We start from the raw sequence: 17,534 nt of genomic DNA, 5'->3' as shown, positions 1-17,534 counted from the left end.
TAAGAACATGTACAGGAAAACCCACCCATCTACAAATCTCCCACTTGTTTAGACAAGCACTGGCAGTCCCACTAGAGGCCATCTGTCACTTATTAAGTCATTCAACAACCATACACTGAGTGCCTGTTATAAGCCGGGCACCGTCCATCCAGGTGCTGGGAGGAAAACTTGGCCCAAGCGACCCTGCCCCTCTCACCCAGCAGCTGCTTCCAGTTTCTGATGAGGACTTTGGCCAAGGACACCACCTCCTTGTCAGAGCAGTGCTTGCGGACCCCATTCACGGCAACTCCGATCCTGGTGGTCTGCAAAGCGACAGGGCTAGTGGCTGGCCTGGGAATTAGGACCCACTAGACTGGCTGCCCTAACCGGCAAGACCTGCCCCAGCTCAATCACCCCCTTCCCCTGGCGCAGCCTCTCCCGAGTCCCAGCCTGGACCTGTGGCTGAGGTAATAACCCTGACCTTATAACTGAGGCCCTGACCTGCTGTCCTGAGTGAGGTCAGTGCCCAAGGCCCAGCGCCCTGCAGGGATGGGTAACTGCGGCTCTGGTGAAAAGCTGGAGCAGTGGTAGTGGGTCTGGCTGATGACCAGGACTCCTCCCTATTCTCTGCCCCCTGGTGTCTTTGAGTTCAAATTTCAGCTTAAGACACAGCTCTGGCTACTACAGCTTGGGTATTGCTGATTTTTCAGGGCCAAGAGCTTCTGGTAAAGTTTGGGGGCTACATGGGTAACACATGGAGGATCTAAAAATGGGGGGCTTTTCCCTCTCCCTGAGTCACTGGCCTCTTGGATCCCACAGGCCCAGGGCCTTCGGAATTGGGGTACACAAGGAAAGCAAGTCAGTCTTTCCCCCAGACCCAGAGGGCCCCGAGGGCTTAGAAGCTACCCTGCCATCATCTAAAGGCCTGGGTTCCCACCCCCAGAGTACCTCAAGATCCCATCCTGCCGCCTTCCCTTCAGAAATTCCTCCCAGACCCCATCCTTGGAGGGTTCCCCCTAAAGGGTCTTTCCCTACCCCACAAAGTCACCCTCCACTCCAGGCACTGCCCATCCCCACCCACCTGGAGTAGCTGGATGGACATCTGCCAGCTGTTCAGCTTCTTCAGAAGGTCGAGGGCCCCTTCCTGTGGGAGGCCACAAGGTGAGGGCTGAGGCCCGTGGGGTCTGCCCCAGGCCCCTCTCTGACCGTTGTGTGGTCTCAGTGGGAAGGAGGGTGGCAGGAGGTAGGGAGGAGACTCTTCCAGTGACAGGATACAGGCAGCCAAGTGGTCGAAGAACAGAAGGAGAGAAGGAAAATCTTCTGCCCCAAACCAGCTCTCTAACTTCACCTCCCACCACCCAGCTGGGTTCAAGCCCCTCTGAGCAAGGGTCCAGCCCTACCCGCTCACCCTGACCCCCAGCCATTGGTTCTGCTGTTCCTTCCACTGGGCATTCTCTTCCCTTCCCCATCTCTTCCTCTAAAATTAATTGCTTCATGGCTTATTGCTTCTGCTTTTATGTCTGTATATGCCTCCCCTCACTTCCCAACTGGGAACGTCTGTAGGTTGAGGACTGTGGCTTTTTCTAAACAGCTTTATAGAGGTATAACTGACATACAATAAAATGCACATGTTGTAGGCTACAATGTGATGAGTTTTGACATACATATACTCCCCTGAAACCATCACCACAGTCAAGATAAGGACATAGTCAGCATCCCCGACATATCCCTTGTGCCCCTTTGTCACACATCCCTCGCTGCACCGCCAACCCCTCTAGACGAGCCTGCATTTTGAAGGATTTTATAGAAAGTGACTGTAATGGAATTTCGTATCTGGCTTCTTTCGCTCTGTAATCATTTTGAGATTCACGCACATTGTAGCACAGATCCACAGCTCCTTTTTTTTCTGAGTTGTTTGCCATGGCCTGTATATACCACAATTTGTTTATCCATTCACCTGTTAATAGCACTGTTAGGTAGTTTCCAGTTTGCAGCAATTACAAATAAAGCTGCTGGGAACGTTCATGTACAAGCGTTTGTGTGGACATGTACTTTCTTTTCTCTCCGGTGAAGAGGACTGTTTAATCTCTGAGACCTCCGGGTTCAGCATGCTGAACTCATCACTCAGGGAGCATCTCCCTGAGTGAGTGAATAAAGCAGAAAGCAGAAGGCAGGGGGGCAGAGTGGGAGGGGAAGAAAGGAGACTCGGATGTGAAAAGCTGTTGGCTGCCAGGCCCTGAACAACCCCTGACCCATTTCAGCCTTCTCTTTCTTTCCACCCACTTCCTAGAAGCCAGCCCCGGTCTCCGGTGCTGAGATGGGTTCCCTGGGGAGCAGCAGCTGACTGTGTTCTGTATGCCCGAGTCCTGGTCCCACTGTGCACTGCCAGCCACCAAGCCCCTCCCTATTAGTCTTCCTGGGCCACATCCCAAGAGCTGCCCTCTGTCAGTCCTCAGCCTCCCTTAGAACTTGGGTTCGTAGTCTGTTTTCCAAGGTGTGACCTGCGGATGTGTGTGCACGTGAACTTGTGGGCATATAAGCCTGCATGTATCACTAGTTAAAGGCTTATTATCTGCTGGACACGGTTCTAAGTATTTTACATGCATTATCTCTTCTAACTCTCTCAATGACCCCATGAGGTAGGTCCTATTACTATTCCCATTTTTACAGAATCATTATCCCATTTTCAGAGAAGAGAAATAGGAACTGAGCTGGGATTCAAACTTAGGCCCTTTGGGTTCGACCCAATATACAACCATGTAGGTAGGTATGGACGTAGGTCTGGCTAGACGTGTGCAATCATGAAATATCAACATGGGTAAGTGCAGTGGTATGTTGGTCAATGTTTAACAACAAGTTCTCAAAGAAAAAAAATTGATTTGTAGTGTTTGCCCATTTCTGTGGTGTCAATACTCCTCCCATGGCCAATGTCAAGATACCAATATGCTGTGACTGACCTGAAGGAGGTATTGGGAAGAGATGTGTGATGTGAAACCATATTGATATAACAGAAGCAAATAACCTCCAGACCATAGATGACAGTAAAATGCAATAAAATAATAAAGAAGTGATGATTTTGGAGTATTTATGACCTTTGTTTTTTGTTTTTTTTTTTTGTTTTTTTTGCGGTACGCGGACCTCTCACTGCTGTGGCCTCTCCCGTTGTGGAGCACAGGCTCCGGACGCGCAGGCTCAGCGTCCATGGCTCACGGGGCCCAGCCGCTCCGCGGCATGTGGGATCCTCCCGGACCGGGGCACAAACCCGCGTCCCCTGCATCGGCAGGCGGACTCTCAACCACTGCGCCACCAGGGAAGCCCTATGACCTTTGTTTTTAATATAATTTATTTAATTGTAAACGTATAATTTAATGTTAAAAATAATGGCTGTATTTAACAACTGGCTTGCAAAATTCCTGAAAGTTCAACAGTGTTAAGCCAGTTCCAGCTCACCACTGGGCGTGTGCCTCTGCATGTCACACTGTATAACTGGGTCATGTTGGAGAACAGCCGTGAGCCTGGGTTGTAGCTGGATTCACAAAGCCTTGTGCAAATGTTGCCAGCTGTGTCTCTCTGCATGCACGAATGGGATGTTCAGCCGGCAGTATCTCTGGTCCAGGTGGGGAGCTGCTGTGTGTACGCTGCTCGAAGCATAATGTGTTTATTTGTCTTTGAGGGATGATGGCCGTGTCATAACATGTCTGAACATGTAAGTGTGGCTGTCTGCTAAGTTTGTAGATTTGCATGTCGGGGTGTAGCTTATTGTATGTATGCACACGTGTAGGCATGTGTGTAGTTGTTTTTGTGTATCCTTCTGCAAATATAATGGTCAGTGTGTCAGTCATGCCAGGGTCAGTAACCACGTCTTTTATGTAGTTATGTTCATAGTTGTGTGTGATATATGTTCATATATTGTGTGTGGCTGCATGTACGTAGTTATGTTTGTTGTGTGTGATCATGAGGATGTTTGGCTGTAAGTCTGAAGCTGTTACAGTTGCTGTGCGCTCCCAGCATCTGACAAAAGCTCTAAGTTGCTGGGACTTCAGTAATTGGCAGTAAACCCCGGGCCTGAGCTGCAACGTGGAAGATCCGTCTTATTACAGGAAGTGTGTCCTCCTCTCCCTAACCACCACTGGGCGGGCCCACTTTCACTCCCAGAGCAGGCCCCACCTTTCTAGGTCACATGCCCAGAGCTCTGTGCCCACCCAGATGCTGCCAAGAACCCAGGCGCAGACGTGGCTGCAGACTGGCTCTGTGCTACAGGGACCCTGAGGCCAGACTTGCATCTTTCCTGGAGAAAGCTCTGGGTACTTCCACAGGAATCCTCACCAAGGGACACCATTTCCTCTTCCCATTTCGCAGAAGAGGAAATCGAGGCCAGAGAGGGAAAATAGAGCGGTGGGTCTAGGTCCATAAAAGGAGTGAGGGGAGGCCGGGGTAGGTCCCTTCCTCCTCAGCCAAGCTGCCTTTCTCAGGTCTCCTAAGCGGCCCCCACACCCCTCACGCAGAGGTCCAGAATCTCCTGGCCCAAACCTGGGGTCAGCAAGGGGCAGGGCTGGGATAACCCGTCTACTTGAGTTTGAATTTGGTTCAGGAGCCCCGGCTTGGGCTTGCCGCCCCCAGTTGAGCCTGATGACTTGAGGCTCAGTTTCACTGACTTTGGAGCATCCTGGAATGGGGGCTCCCAACACTCTGCAGTCTTGTGTGTTTCCTCTGGCTGTGCAAAAGCAGGAGTCACTCTCGAAGCCTTCCCAAGCACCAGTCCAGGTCTTCCTAAGGGTTTCACATCTCTTCCACCCTCACCACCACCAGCAGAGACAAAAATCCAGTGACATTCCTTCCCAGGAGGTAGGTAATCTCATCTTCTTACAGATGAAGAAACTGAGGCTCTGGTCTTTATATGGACACCAACTCATTACTGCCCATGTCTACGGGAGAGCTCCCTGACACTCCATGGATCCAGTGACCTCTCCCTCTTCCCTGCTCTAAAACCACCCTTAGGGTCCATCCCTCTCTCAAGCTCCTAGGATTACAGAATGTGCTGGAAACGCAGGTCCTGCTCCAGCATATGCCTACAGATGGTGGGAGGAGGAGGGCTCTGGGACAGGGCAAAGTGAGGGACTTGCCTGCTGGCCTACCCTCCTCTCTCTTCCCTCTCCTGGTGAGCTCCAGCCCTCTCCGTCCCAAGGCCAAGTTTGCTTGTCTAGGCAACAGGGCGGCAGCCAACTTGAGGCAAAGATCACAGGGAGGATCAAATATTAACTTCAAGTCGGCCCGCGTTGAGGGCTCCTGGCACTGAGCGCTCAGGGATCCGCAGGTAAGGCCTCCATCTCTGATTCCCCGCAACCTCCGGGCCCCTCTCTCCCCCCCACCCCGGCCTCCTCCGCCCCGCAGCCCAGGCCTGCAGCCGGTCCCCCTTCCCCCGCCCCGCGGGCCCCATGGGCGCAGCGGCTGCCCGACACCTGTTCGGCCCCCGCCCGCCTGGGCCCCAACCCTCGGCCAAGGAAAGGGAGAGTTGCAAACAGAGCAGCTCCTGGAGCCTCAAGCTGTGGGGTTGCGGGATCCGAGGCCCTTCGCTTTTCTCCGCCAGATCCACTCCCGGGGTGCGGCGTAGACGCGGCTCAGCACCCCTCATCAGTTCGAGTTTCTTTGCCCCTTCTCGGGTCACCCAGGATTTTGTTTTCCCCAGTCTCCGGCTCCCCCGTCCCGCAGTCACCGCCGCTCCCTGGGCTTTGCACACGCCGAGTCCCGGGGCTTCGAAAGTCCTTTTCCAGCTGCCGGTCTCTTCACTCTCTTTCCCGGGCCCTGCACAAGCTACCCAGGGGCCCCAACCCTGCAGGTCCAGGCGTACGTGCTCAAGCCCAGTCTTTGGGACCGGCACGGTCCACCCCGGAGCCCCGGGCCATGCACACGCCCACCCCGAGGTGCCAACAGTCCCCAAGGGGCGCTGAGCCCTGCCCCGGCCGTGCCTCCCTCCGGTCCCCGAGTCCCGCACGCGCCTCCCGGGCGTCCAGCCAGCACGGGCCCCCGGGACTCCCGGGCTCGCACGCGCCGCGCCTCCCGGGGGCTGGGGCTGTGGCCCGAACTCTGCAGCCTCACCGTGTTCTTCCTGGCCACCATCTTCTCCAGCTTCTTGGCGATCCTCAGCAGCTCCTCTTCCTGGCCCATGTTGGCCCGCGACGCCCGGCGGGACGAGGGGCGCAGGGGCGGCAGCCGGGTTTCGGGTGCAGGAGGCGCAAAGGCTGACGGCGCGCAAGCCGCGCGGGCCCCAGACGCACCCGACACACACGCCCGGCGGGGGCGGGGCCCTCCCCCCACACCCCCTCGGCCGCCTGCCTCCCGGCAGTGGGGGAGGGGTGGCATGCGCTAAATATAGACTTCAAGGACTCGCCGGGGCAAAGATTGTCCGCGCCCGCCAGTCGGGCTACCCGAGAGAGGGACGTGGCTGCGAAAGCGGGCGCTCTACCTCGGGGCGGTCCTGGGGCGCCGGGAGCTGAAGGGAGATTTGGGAAGGAGGGCTCTCTGGCGAATGGGGAGGCCGTCGTCCCTGGCCACAAGAGGCTGTTGCGGCGAGGAGGGCACCCGAGGGTGCCCTGGGAGCTTCCAGAAGAGTTCTGGGCTCCCGTGTCTCTGCACCGTTGCAGCTCAAAGCCAGCCGACCTAGTTCATGCCTATGCCCAAGTGGAGGCAGTTTGGTATGCTTGAATCACATTATTTTGCATGATCATTAAATCCAATTTTGTCCTACCCTGTGCTCACTATTCGTGCACACGCGTGTATCCAGGCCCACTGTTGCCCTCAATTTTGTTTGTTACAGTGAGGTTTTGCGTTTCTAACAAGCTCTCCGAGTGCTGCTGGTCCCACGGACTACACTTTGAGTAGTGAGGGCTTGGGAAATTCTTAAGCGCACCAAACTTTGAGAAATCCGTGTCCAGGTGCATGTGCCCCTTATTTAGTCGGGGTCAGGACACTGCCTCCCCAGTGGGATTGGATCTGGAAGGGAGGAAACAGAATCATGCCTCCACAGCTGTGCACACATCTGTGTTCCTGTGGAAGGACCTTCCAAGTGTCCCCAGCAGACCCAGATCCCTTCCTAAACGTGAGTTTAATTGATAGAAAATGACCTATGTGTGTGTGGAGTGTGTGTGTGGGTGCTTATGGGCCTGGAAGGGAGGCATGAAAAATGGTCCGCTGTGTGTGGGGATGGGAAGTTGTGGCTTGGAGTGTTCAGTGAAATCTCCACTTTCCTGAGAGAAACTTAGAGAACCTCATCCTCCATCACAGGGTGGACTCACCTGGCTTCTGATGACAAATTGAAATTAACACAGAGTGATCACAATTCAGGCATACAAAAATGGAGTCCGACTAAAAAAAAAAAAATGGAGTCCGGTAGCAGTTGAGGATCTGGTTTCAGACACATCTCTGCATCACTGAAAACCTGAACGTTCTTTGAGCTCTACCAGATCCATGGACATCACCAGAGTACTCAGAACAACACTTGCCAGCTGCAAACCTTATGGTCTCAAGGTCTCCCCTTGAAATTATTTAACCATTTCGGACCCCAACCAATCCTTATTAAATAAGCACCTTTACTTCTGGCCAGCTCCAATTGTAATTCTTGACAAACAACTCCTGTAACTAACTGTAACCTTGCGGTTTCTGCCTTCATAAGCCTCCCCATTTTGTAGTCCTGCAGAACACAATTGAAGAGCTTCTATATATATATTTTTTTTTTCGTTATTTTATTTATTTATTTATTTTTGGCCCCCTTGGGTCTTTGTTGCTGCGGGAGGGCTTTCTCTAGACCCAGCGAGCGGAGGCTACTCTTCCTTGCGGTGGCTTCTCCTGTTGCGGAGCGCAGATTCTTAACCTCTGCGCCACCAGGGAAGCCCTGAAGCGCTTCTTGAATCTGTGTCTCCAGGAGTGCAGTGCTAGCAAACCCCAAATAAGCACCTTGTTTTTCAATCAGGTCTCCATTTCTAAAATTTTGGTTAAATCTTCTAACTGTGCTGGGACCAAGGTAGGAAGGGGTGGGTTTCTCATTCATTCAGCAGATACGTATTGAATGTCCAAGCAATGAATAAGACAGCCCCAGCCCCAGCAAGCTTGAGACTCAGTCTATGGGTAAGAAAAACCTTAAACAAATACGTACACCATCAATTCTGTGTTATCACAATTGGGGTGAGGGTCAGGAAGAAGTAGAGGATAACTTGCAGACATCTGAGGGGACTTGCACCATTTGGGGTGTCATGTTCTCTGAAGAAATGAAGTTTAAACTTTGGGTGGAAGTGCTCAGTGGGAGTTGGCGGGAGGAGGAGGAGAGTGTTAAAGAGAGGAAGAAACATTTATACATATATTTATTGAGCACCTACTAGGTGCCAGAACTTTTAGCCCTGGGCATCCTGAGAGGTACAAATCAGTCCTCCTGGAGTTCCGAATGTGCAAAGCTTGGGGAAGGGAGGGTGCTTCACGTGTCGGGGGTTGAAGGAAAAACTGGTGTGGCTACAGCACAGCGATGAGAGGGGTGTTCGGAGGGGAGGGGCAGAGAGTCGGAGGTGGGTGGGGCCTGACCATGAAAAGCACTCTAGGCCGCTTTTAGGAGGTTAGACTAAAACTTCTTGGCCAACCCCCAAGCAAGCCCCTCTGGGTTGAAGAGACAGCTGTCTGCAATTACTTAGGATTGGCTTTTAGAAGCAGATTTTAGTTTCCTCAAACTTCTACCCAGCTCCCACTGTGAGTTGACTGACATCAAAAGAAGCTAAGACTTCAGGGCTTGAAGGACCCTAAGAAAACATCAACTCCAACCCTTTCTTTGTACAGATTGGAAGACTGAGGCCCAGTGAGGCCCAGGATTGCCCTGCTCAACCGTATCAGACACGTCAGTACTCTCTACATCCCCTCTGCCTACCCATCCACCTTGGAGTTCACCAGCAGGCAATTCCTGGACACACCTCTGACAGCTTCCTGCATCTCTCTGACTGACGGCTTCAGGGCAGCCTGGAAGTAGAGAATTAGGAATTGACACCCCCAGAAAGGACCCTTGAACCAGCGAGAGACCAGAGTTGGTAGTAAATACACCAATTTCTTCACTCCTGATGGGATAACTTGAAGGCACGTTCCTTTTTTTTCACATCCCTACTAACCATTGTGCTTCCTGGGATCACCTCACAAATAAGCAGGGACTGTGGCAGAGTTAAACTGCAAGTCTCCAGACTCCTAGTCCAGTGCTCTTTCCTCACACCAGTGTTTCTCAACCTCGGCACTATTACCATTTTGGACTGGATAATTCCTTGTTCACGGGGGCTGGCCTGTGTATTGAAGAATGTTTAGCAGCATCCCTGAACTCTAGCCACTAGATGCCAGCAGCACCCTCCAGTTGGGAATAAAAAATGTGTCTTCCTTGTCAAATGTCCCCTGGGGGAAAATCACCCCTGGTTGCAAACCACTGCTGTACACCAGGCTGTCCCTCTTAGCAGGTCTAGAGAAAGAATTCCAAGCCCTAAGAATCCCTCCCCTTCCCGACGGCTCTTCAGAGAACATAAATGAAACCACTGAAATTTACTCTGAAAAATCTTTTATTAGAGATGAGTGAAATAACAAGACACTGGGGGCTCTGAAGACAACCTTGCTCCTGTGGGATCACAGACCTGTCAGGTCTCCAGGGTAAACAGCGCAGCCTCCCGGACCAGGCTGCTGCATTGGCCATTGGCATCCTCTGGCCTCCCCTGTTTGTCCTGGTCCATCCCAGGGCCCAGGGCCTATAAAGCTGACCTGTTAGAGACTGATGGTGGCTTAGGTGTATCTGTTTTCCAATATGGGCCTGAAAGCGACGGTGGAATTTCTGGCGCTGGGAAGTAGAACCTTTAAGTCTCCACCCTCCATTTCTATCACTCTCCTTTCTCCTTTCTTGGCCCTTTCCTGCCCCGAGACTGGAAGGTTCCTGAGTTGACTGAGAAAGAGGAGAGAAGTGAGGATAATCATTCCAGACTATTCCTTTCATTCTTGCTAAATCAAGGAGAGTAAGCAAATGGGGGTGAACCCTCCTCTACTTCCTGGCTGGGAATCTATTATAACAGCGGTCCCCAGCAAGGCTGTGCTGTCCCTCAAAAGGAGTGATATTCAGAATATTTATTTAACAGCCAGTACAGCATGGGCACTGAGAAACCAGAATGGATACAGGCTGTAGACAACTGCAGTGCTATTCAGGTGCAAGCCAGCTGATTGTCAGTCTGCCCCTAGGCCCAGGACCATCCTCTGGAATCTAGCCCTGTCCATTTCCAAGCCTAATTCGTGGGACCGGCTGCCCAGAAAGGGACCACATCTTTAGGACCTTTGTCTTATTCCTGTGACATCTGCAGTGCCTAGCACAGGAATGGACAGAGCCAGAACTCAGTCAAAGAATACTAGGCTAGTGAATGGCTGAGAAGACAGTCCCTAGTCTGGCAGAATCCCTGGCCTGCAGAATAATGAAGGCAGGTTAGAGCCCCCCAGACTGATGGAAGAAACACAGTCCTGGTCTGATGAGGGACTGGAGGTTCTGCAGTTGGAGCTGGGTCAGGAGCACTTGGGTCCAGCCATAGGGCTCCCTGGTCCCTGGCAGGTATGAGATGGAGACAAACCACCATCAGCCCTAACATGGAGGGGCCCAGTGTCCTTGGCAGGGGCGTGGGCCCATGTCAGGGAGGAAGGCCAGCCACAGAGGCACAAGGGACAGAGACAGCAAGACCCCAGGGCATAAACACCTCAGCTCCCCAGTCTTGTAGGCTCAAGTCCTAGCTCTGAATGCTGGCATCCAGCATGGGGGTGGTTCAGGAGTGCAAGGGCTAGTAAGGAGCTAGTCTTGCAAAAGCTGCACAGAACTTGCTGGGAGAACCCCAGTCCTTGAACCGTCTCCTTCAGTGAAGCCAACCTGGGAAGAGAAGGATGAAAATTGACATTTCTTAAGCACCTGTTATACACCAGCCGTTTATCTCACTCAGTTTCAAAAGGTCCTATTGTGGGAACATGAAATTATCCCTATTTTACAGATGAAGCTGAAGCTTGAAGAAGCCACTTTTCCAAGACCTCCACACTTCAAAGCCCAGGCTCTTATTATCACACACGTCTCAACAACAGGCATCAACTAAATGCTGGGTGATGGACACCTGGTTGTAGACACACATTTGTGTCTGGTACCTGACTCTGATAGACTTGAGGATGATGATTCCCTAGAGAGACCCAGCTCCTTCCATCCCCTACTCTCAACACAGACAACCAACGCCAACCCCGACAAATCCCCAGGGGAACCAGGAGCAGAGATGGCTTCCTTCTCGGCACAACTGCCTCTGTCCTATGCCCACTCCCAGGCTCCTCATCTAAATATGTATGATTGTGCGAGACTGATTCAGCAGGGAGAAGCTGGATTAAGGATGACAGCTCTTGCCTTGTCCCTGTCACATCCCTCTATGCCTGGAAGTTTCAGTGGATTCCAGGAGACTCCTGTATAAGAGGAGAGTTGTGCAAACCAATGGCTGGTACACGGCCACCCTAATCCTTCCTTGTCTGCAGGGAGTGCTTCCTTCTCTGAGCGACCAGCCTGGCTGGCACAGCTTTGCTCACCCTCCTTTGGGGAACAGTCAGAGCTTGGGCCTTGTCATCTCTGCCGCCTCTCAAGGCCTGGGCTCTCCCCAGCTGCACCCATCCTGGACTGGGGAAGGAGGAGCAACAGGACAGGGACTGGGCAAATGATGGCTGCCCCCCAGTCCTGGACAGAGGTCTGCTGCCCTAATACACTTACTCTTGACCAGCTCTGCCTCCCACGTACCCTTTCACCACCCTTCAAACCACAGTCCCGGAGTCTTACCGGCATGTTCCTTCTGGGTAGAGGCTGCCGGGCTGAAGGACAGTCCTCCAGGCTCCGGCCCCCCCGCCGATAGGAGCGAGTGCTCTCAGAGCTGGAAGACACGGAAAGGCCAAGGTGACCCCTGCACCCAGAGAGCCCCTTAGAGTAGGGGGAAGGGCTCAGGGATAGAGCAAGGCTGGGGGCTTGGACTGGGTGGGTAGAGAGTCCACGAGGCCCCCAGGCTGGGTGCATCACAGGCCCCAGAGGCCCAGAACTGACCTCCACACTGAAAATTTCACCATATCTATTCCCCAAACTCCAAACTGAAAGGGTTTGCAAGGAAGAGAGGACTGGATCCTGGGCTGGAGGTGGGGACAGAGTGAAAACCCCACTGTGAACCTCTAGAACAAGCCACAGTTGGCACTAGGCCTTCGCTCTTCCAGCTTCAGCAGCCTGAGCCCCAGACTCCTCCCCAGCTCTCCAGGCCAGAGGCAGGAGCAGGTGTGTGAAGGGGGAAGGGGTCCAATCACCCTCCACTTATGGTCTAGCATTTCTGCATTGTTCATGGGCCTCAGCGCTGGAAGGTATCCCAGGCTACAGGCAGGCACCGTTTACAGGTGGCGAAGTAAACGGATGCTCAGAGAGGTCAGGAGACTTGCTGAGACTGCACAGTTGGGCTTTCACCAACCTGAACCTGACAGGGGGATACATCTCTGAAGGGGTGGTTCCAGATGTCAGGCTGGGTCGGGAGGGGCCTGGGGGCTCCCAGAGGCCCTCTTCAGAGCTGGGTAGGGTTTGGTTGGGACCCCCAGGTTCCACGGGGCTTGTGAGGCTGCAGGAGGAGGAGGCTGGACTGCTCAGGTTCTCAGGGACCCCAGCAGACTCCAAGCTCAGGCTGGGAACTTCGGAACGATCTGAAATCAGAAGTGATAAAGCCTGTCTTTATCACTTACTCTGTGCTCAACTTCAAAGCAGCTTTTGGCCTCTGGGATCTATCATGGTTCTCTCCCAATTCCCCAGCTCTCATCTACCTGTCCAGCACTCTCCTTCACCTCGTCACCATCATGCTTCAGTCTCATGGTTCATGATGTTCATTCCTGATGGCCAGGGCCACACTGACTAGCACTGTTCACTTCTGCTCACACCCTCTCCTCAATCTGGACTCTCCTGCTTGTCCCTCAGGCTCAGCTCTGATGCTGCCTCCACCAGGAAGCCTTCCTAACCCCCCTACCAATCCCAGCAGGAGACGCTCCCTCCCTCTCCCGAGTTCCCAGAACAAGCCTGTTCATTCATTCAACAAATAGTTCTTGACAACAGCCAAGCACTGTGCTAGGTGCTGGAGAAATAGTAGTCAACAAAACTTGCTTCTGTCCTTTTGGAATTTATCTTCTATGTCGCACTGTGCCTTATATTATAATGAATTACATTCCAGTTTTTCTCTCTCCCACTAAACTGTGTCTCAGTAGCCCCCAAGGGACTCAAGACAGTGCACGCTTAAAAAATGCTTCTCTCTCTTTTTATTTCAGTGAAGCATTGAGGAATTTGGAATAAGACGGACCTGGGTTGGAAGCCCACATCAGGGACTTAGCTATGGGATTTTGGACATGTTACTTAACATCTCTCTTCCTTTACCTGTGATGGGGAGATGATAACCCCTACCTGACAGGTGACAGTGAGGACAGTATGGACTAACACAGCACTCTGAGCTCAGTGCTCCAGCTCATAGCAGGCCCTCAATGAATGGCACAAGAGCATTTTTCTGGGCAGGCAACCATACCTCCACTGGCATGACCCGCACGCCCTTGGGCCATGGTCCGAGAAGGGTTTTTGACCGGCAAAGGTGGGGGGCAATCCTCACTCTGGATCTTAGGGGCAGCTGGTCCCAGGCTGGCGATGGTCTCGTAGGTCTTGTTGCTGATGTCCAGCCTCCCACTGGCCCAGCGGACCTGGGCTGGCGGCTTCAGCGGGCAGCGCTGCTGGGGCAGAAGTGTGGGAGGGAGGATGCCCTTGGTTCCTCCAGCTCAGCCTCGCCCCTCCCCACATCAGGTCCCATGTGGACCTGGAAGACCATCAGGTCTTCCCTTCGGCTGTCTGGAGGCCTGAGAGGCGAGGGCTGGGACGCACCTTCTCTTCCTCATCCTCCTCACTGTCAGAGCCAGGCTCTGTGGAGATCCCCCAGGGGTAGTCCAGGTGCAGGGGGAAGGCGAGGGTCCCGGCATGGGCCTGCTCCAGCTGCCAAAAACAAAGCCTTGGCAGTTCAGAAGGTCAGGGGCTCAGCAGAGAGATAGAAAGGGTCAGGGGCTCCCTCTCCTTCCCTAGACCTCACCAGGTCCTCACACTCTTTGTGCTGCTTCTTCCTGGCTATGTCCAGAGCTGTCTCTCCTGCCTCGTTCACTGTGAGGGATAAAGTCAGGGGTCGTGGTCAGGGTCAAAGAGGCATTATAACTTAGAGGTTAGGATGAGCCTTTGGGATCAAGATCGTCTGGGTTTGAATCCTGGCTCTGCTACTTCCTCGCTGTGTGACTTTGGACAAGTGACTTAACCTCTCTGGGCCTTAATTTTCTCATCTATAAAATGAGTATGATACTTGGAACTACTGACGAGGTTGTTATGAGGACTAAATGAGTTAATATACATAGAGCACTTGGCACATTACCAGGTACACATTAAACAGTAAATCATAGCTATTACAAGCACTATTATTCAGATTCAGTTAATGTTTATTTGTCTAGGTACTTTAAGAAACGTCGTTTTATTTTATCCTTTCAGCAGGTCTGCTAGGTCAGTGGTATTATTCCCATTTTACAGATGAAGAAGCTTAGGTTCAAGAGATGAATGGACAAACCCCAAAGTCACAAAGGTGGTCAGAAGCAAGCCAGGATTAGAACCCAAGTCTGTGTGCAAAGTCCATGCTTGTTACCAGTGCTCTCTGTCTGGAAATAAGGCAGGAAGTCCCCCAGGAGGGGTAGTCAGGAATGGGAGTCTGATGGAGGAGTTGTCGGAGCCCCACCTGTGCCAAGTGAGGCTCTCCCTTTCAGCAGCAGCTTGAGGCAGTCGGGTTGGTTGTAGAGAGCAGCGCAGTGCAGGGCGCTGTTCCCGTCAGCAGCCTTGGCATCCAGGTGACCACTGTGGCGGGGTGTGGGGGGGTAGGTCAGGGAGGAAGGAAGGGAACAGACAGGTGAAGGGGTCAAAGTCAGGGGGAAAAGAGAGAGAGGAAAGGAGGGAGGAGAGGGGGAGAAGAGGAAGGCAAGGGGAGCGTGAGGAGGTGGGCAGGGAGGTTCTCACCCGTTTTGGATGATGAAATCCACCAGGGGCAGGGAGGCCTGGTTGGTGACTCTGACAGCCAAGTGCAGGGCGAGCTCTCCAGGTGCCTGAATACATGTCCACACCTCTGAGTTTACCCCAGTTCACCTGCCCCCCAATATTACCCTCTTAAACTCTTGCTGCCCCCTGACACCTCCAGATATGAAGCTGCCAGAACCCCTGAGAGAGGAAACTGAATGGTGACACCTCACGTTTGGGAGGAGGATGAAAGGCCATTCCTTCACTGCTTCCTTCAGTGGTTCTACCTCCTCCTCCCCAGTAGAAGGTGTTTCCCAAACTTGGTTCTTGGCCTTGGACTCTTCTCTCTGCTCCTCTCTCACTGCCCCCAGAGACATCGAATAACCTCAAGCTTTCAGTTAACACTCACGTGTAGGCTGTTCCAAATTCTTACCCCGTCTAAGTGCTACACCCACCCTGCCCACTGGATAGCCCACAAGATATCAGGCAGAGAGCTCAAAGACATGGCATCCAATTTTTGATGTCCAATCAGTGTCAATTTATTCCTTCAAATGTCTCTGATATCCTTTCCCCCTTGGCTCACGTGATGTTTGTTACTAGAATCACCAGTGCACTAGCCTTCCTTGCTCTGATCTGACCCACCTCTCCCCATTTCTAAGGCTATTCAAGGGAAAAAAAGATTCTAACGTTTATCGCACATATATTATGCACCAGGCCCTTTCATACGGGACTTAATTCTCACTTCAACCCCATGGGTGCTATCATTAACCCGTTTTACAGATGAGAAAATGAGACTCAGAGTTCAGTAAACTGCTCAGGATCACACAGCTAGGAAAAGACAGAGACAGGATTTTGGCTCAGGACTGCCTGACTTAAGTTGTGCTCTCTCCCATTTACCCCTCTGATGGGTGGGGTTTGAGCAGATGTCAGAGGTGGGGCAGGGGGTAGTAACAGCCAGCCCTGGAGGAGGACTGGGGCGTGCTAAGTGTGGCTGGGTTATAAGTGGCCCTTGGAGAGGGTTCTCACCTGCCCCTCAGGCCCCGGCAGTGGCTGTCCAAAGTCCTGCCCATTAGCGAAGGCCTCCAGTACTGACAGGAGGTCCCGGTTGCAAATGGCCGTCCAGAGTCTCTGAGGCTCGGGGGTGGACCGCCGGGCAAACCTGTGTTCCACATACTTGGCCACGATATAGTCCCTGCGGGTGCTCCTGTCAAAAATAACCGCGGGATGTCAGAGCAAGGACCGTTTCTACTCAGCTGACCCTTGAAACCACCCCACATGTCCTGGACTCTTCCAGATCTGAGGCTCCCCTCTCCCCAGACTTCTCCCTGGGAGCCGGGAAAGCAGAATCCCCCGGCCAAAATCTGCCCCCAGCTGAGAATCGCCTTACATGTCACTCTCAGTTGAGGGTTTAGGGCCGCCGTGCGAGGGCAGCTGGGCCTCCATGACCTCATTGAAGCGAGTGTTTCCGATGTTCAAGGCCAGCTGGGTTCGCGGGAAAGTAGTGGGGGTAAGACGCGGTGGTTAGGACAGCGCTCCCTGGAGGATTGAGCTTCCAGAGGCCCCGCCCCTCAGCCTCCCTCCTGGTCCAGGCTCGGCTCCGCCCCGCCCATCCTCTTTGGCTCGTCTGGGTCCTGCCCCAACTTGGCCCTGCCTCACCTTGGCCCCGCCCCATCCGACCCCATAGACTCCATCTGAGTCCTTCGGGTCCAAGCCCCGCCCCCATCAGACCACGCCCCCGATCGCCCTCCGGCCCCGCCCCGCCCTCACCAACAGCTCGGAGGGGCCCAGCAGGTCCAAGGTGAGGGACTGCATGCGTGAGAAGCGCACGCCCAGCTCGCGGTGAACGCCGGAGCACTGGATGCAGGTGAGCACGCCCAGGTTGGTGCTGAGCCAAGTGGGGTCTGCAAAGTAGCGCAGCTCGTGCCTCGAGGCGCGGGCCCCTCCCCTCCGTTTCCACCTCCCTCCTCGTCCGGCCCCACCTGCAGCCCCGCAGTCGCAGCACTGGCCATTCCCGGGCCTGCTCTTGACCTCGGCGATGAGCAGCTTGGTGAGGTCCTGGGGCTCCCCGTCCAGCCCGGCGCCCCCCCAGGGCCCCGGGCCGCCGCTGGGCTCCCCCAGAAAGGCACTACTCAAGGCTTCGTCCTTGCTGTTCTGCAGCACTGACACCCACCTGCGGAGAGTGCGGCGTGGCGTGGGCATGACGCCCGCGGTGGTGCGGTCCTGTAGCGGGCCGGAGGCTGCTCCCCTGCCCCCACCCCCAGGCTAGCCGTGGGGGGCACTCACGCCTCACACTCATGTTCGTCCTCCGCCTGGAAGTGGTATGTCCTGTTGTCTGTGGGGAGAGGGGCGTTGTCTGGCTCACAGAAATCCTGCTGTCCTTGCTGCCCTGGGCCTGGGAAGCCCTCACCCCCACCGCCGGCTCCAGACGGAGGTTTTGTTCCTTGGGGCCAGGCTC

At 53.9% G+C, this 17,534-nt stretch overlaps 2 protein-coding genes and 1 long non-coding RNA gene across 7 annotated transcripts in view; 1 reads left to right on the top strand and 2 right to left on the bottom strand.

Moving 5' to 3' along the window:
• The window catches only part of TCEA3 (transcription elongation factor A3), a 36,355-nt gene extending 29,869 nt beyond the window's left edge, over positions 1-6,486 (bottom strand). Inside the window, exons 1-3 of the mRNA XM_049696819.1 lie at positions 6,076-6,486; positions 1,061-1,123; positions 197-302 (exon numbers count right to left, since the gene is read on the bottom strand). Coding sequence (XP_049552776.1) covers positions 197-302; positions 1,061-1,123; positions 6,076-6,339 — 433 coding nt within the window. The 5' untranslated portion in view covers positions 6,340-6,486. The remainder of the gene's footprint in view (positions 1-196; positions 303-1,060; positions 1,124-6,075) is intronic.
• Positions 6,487-6,606: 120 nt separating this feature from the next.
• LOC125960992 (uncharacterized) lies at positions 6,607-9,732 on the top strand. Its single transcript, XR_007471258.1, has 2 exons — positions 6,607-7,075; positions 7,261-9,732. It is a non-coding gene; the product is annotated as an uncharacterized LOC125960992 (long non-coding RNA).
• ASAP3 (ArfGAP with SH3 domain, ankyrin repeat and PH domain 3) overlaps positions 9,534-17,534 on the bottom strand; it is a 47,399-nt gene continuing 39,398 nt past the window's right edge. For 2 of the 5 annotated variants that reach the window (XM_049696751.1, XM_049696771.1), the window contains 13 exons: positions 17,363-17,411; positions 17,059-17,249; positions 16,847-16,980; positions 16,467-16,561; positions 16,106-16,283; positions 15,083-15,168; positions 14,808-14,923; positions 14,124-14,191; positions 13,922-14,029; positions 13,575-13,773; positions 12,486-12,711; positions 11,819-11,909; positions 9,534-10,885 (listed from right to left, as the gene is read on the bottom strand). In XM_049696751.1, coding sequence (XP_049552708.1) covers positions 10,811-10,885; positions 11,819-11,909; positions 12,486-12,711; positions 13,575-13,773; positions 13,922-14,029; positions 14,124-14,191; positions 14,808-14,923; positions 15,083-15,168; positions 16,106-16,283; positions 16,467-16,561; positions 16,847-16,980; positions 17,059-17,249; positions 17,363-17,411 — 1,616 coding nt within the window. In that variant the 3' untranslated portion in view covers positions 9,534-10,810. The remainder of the gene's footprint in view (positions 10,886-11,818; positions 11,910-12,485; positions 12,712-13,574; positions 13,774-13,921; positions 14,030-14,123; positions 14,192-14,807; positions 14,924-15,082; positions 15,169-16,105; positions 16,284-16,466; positions 16,562-16,846; positions 16,981-17,058; positions 17,250-17,362; positions 17,412-17,534) is intronic. The other 3 variants (XM_049696762.1, XM_049696769.1, XM_004285648.3) reach the window with 3 other exon arrangements.

The sequence above is a fragment of the Orcinus orca genome, chromosome 1 (assembly GCF_937001465.1).
Source record: "Orcinus orca chromosome 1, mOrcOrc1.1, whole genome shotgun sequence".
Lineage (NCBI taxonomy): Eukaryota > Metazoa > Chordata > Mammalia > Artiodactyla > Delphinidae > Orcinus > Orcinus orca.
This window is presented reverse-complemented; position numbering and strand designations above follow the sequence as displayed.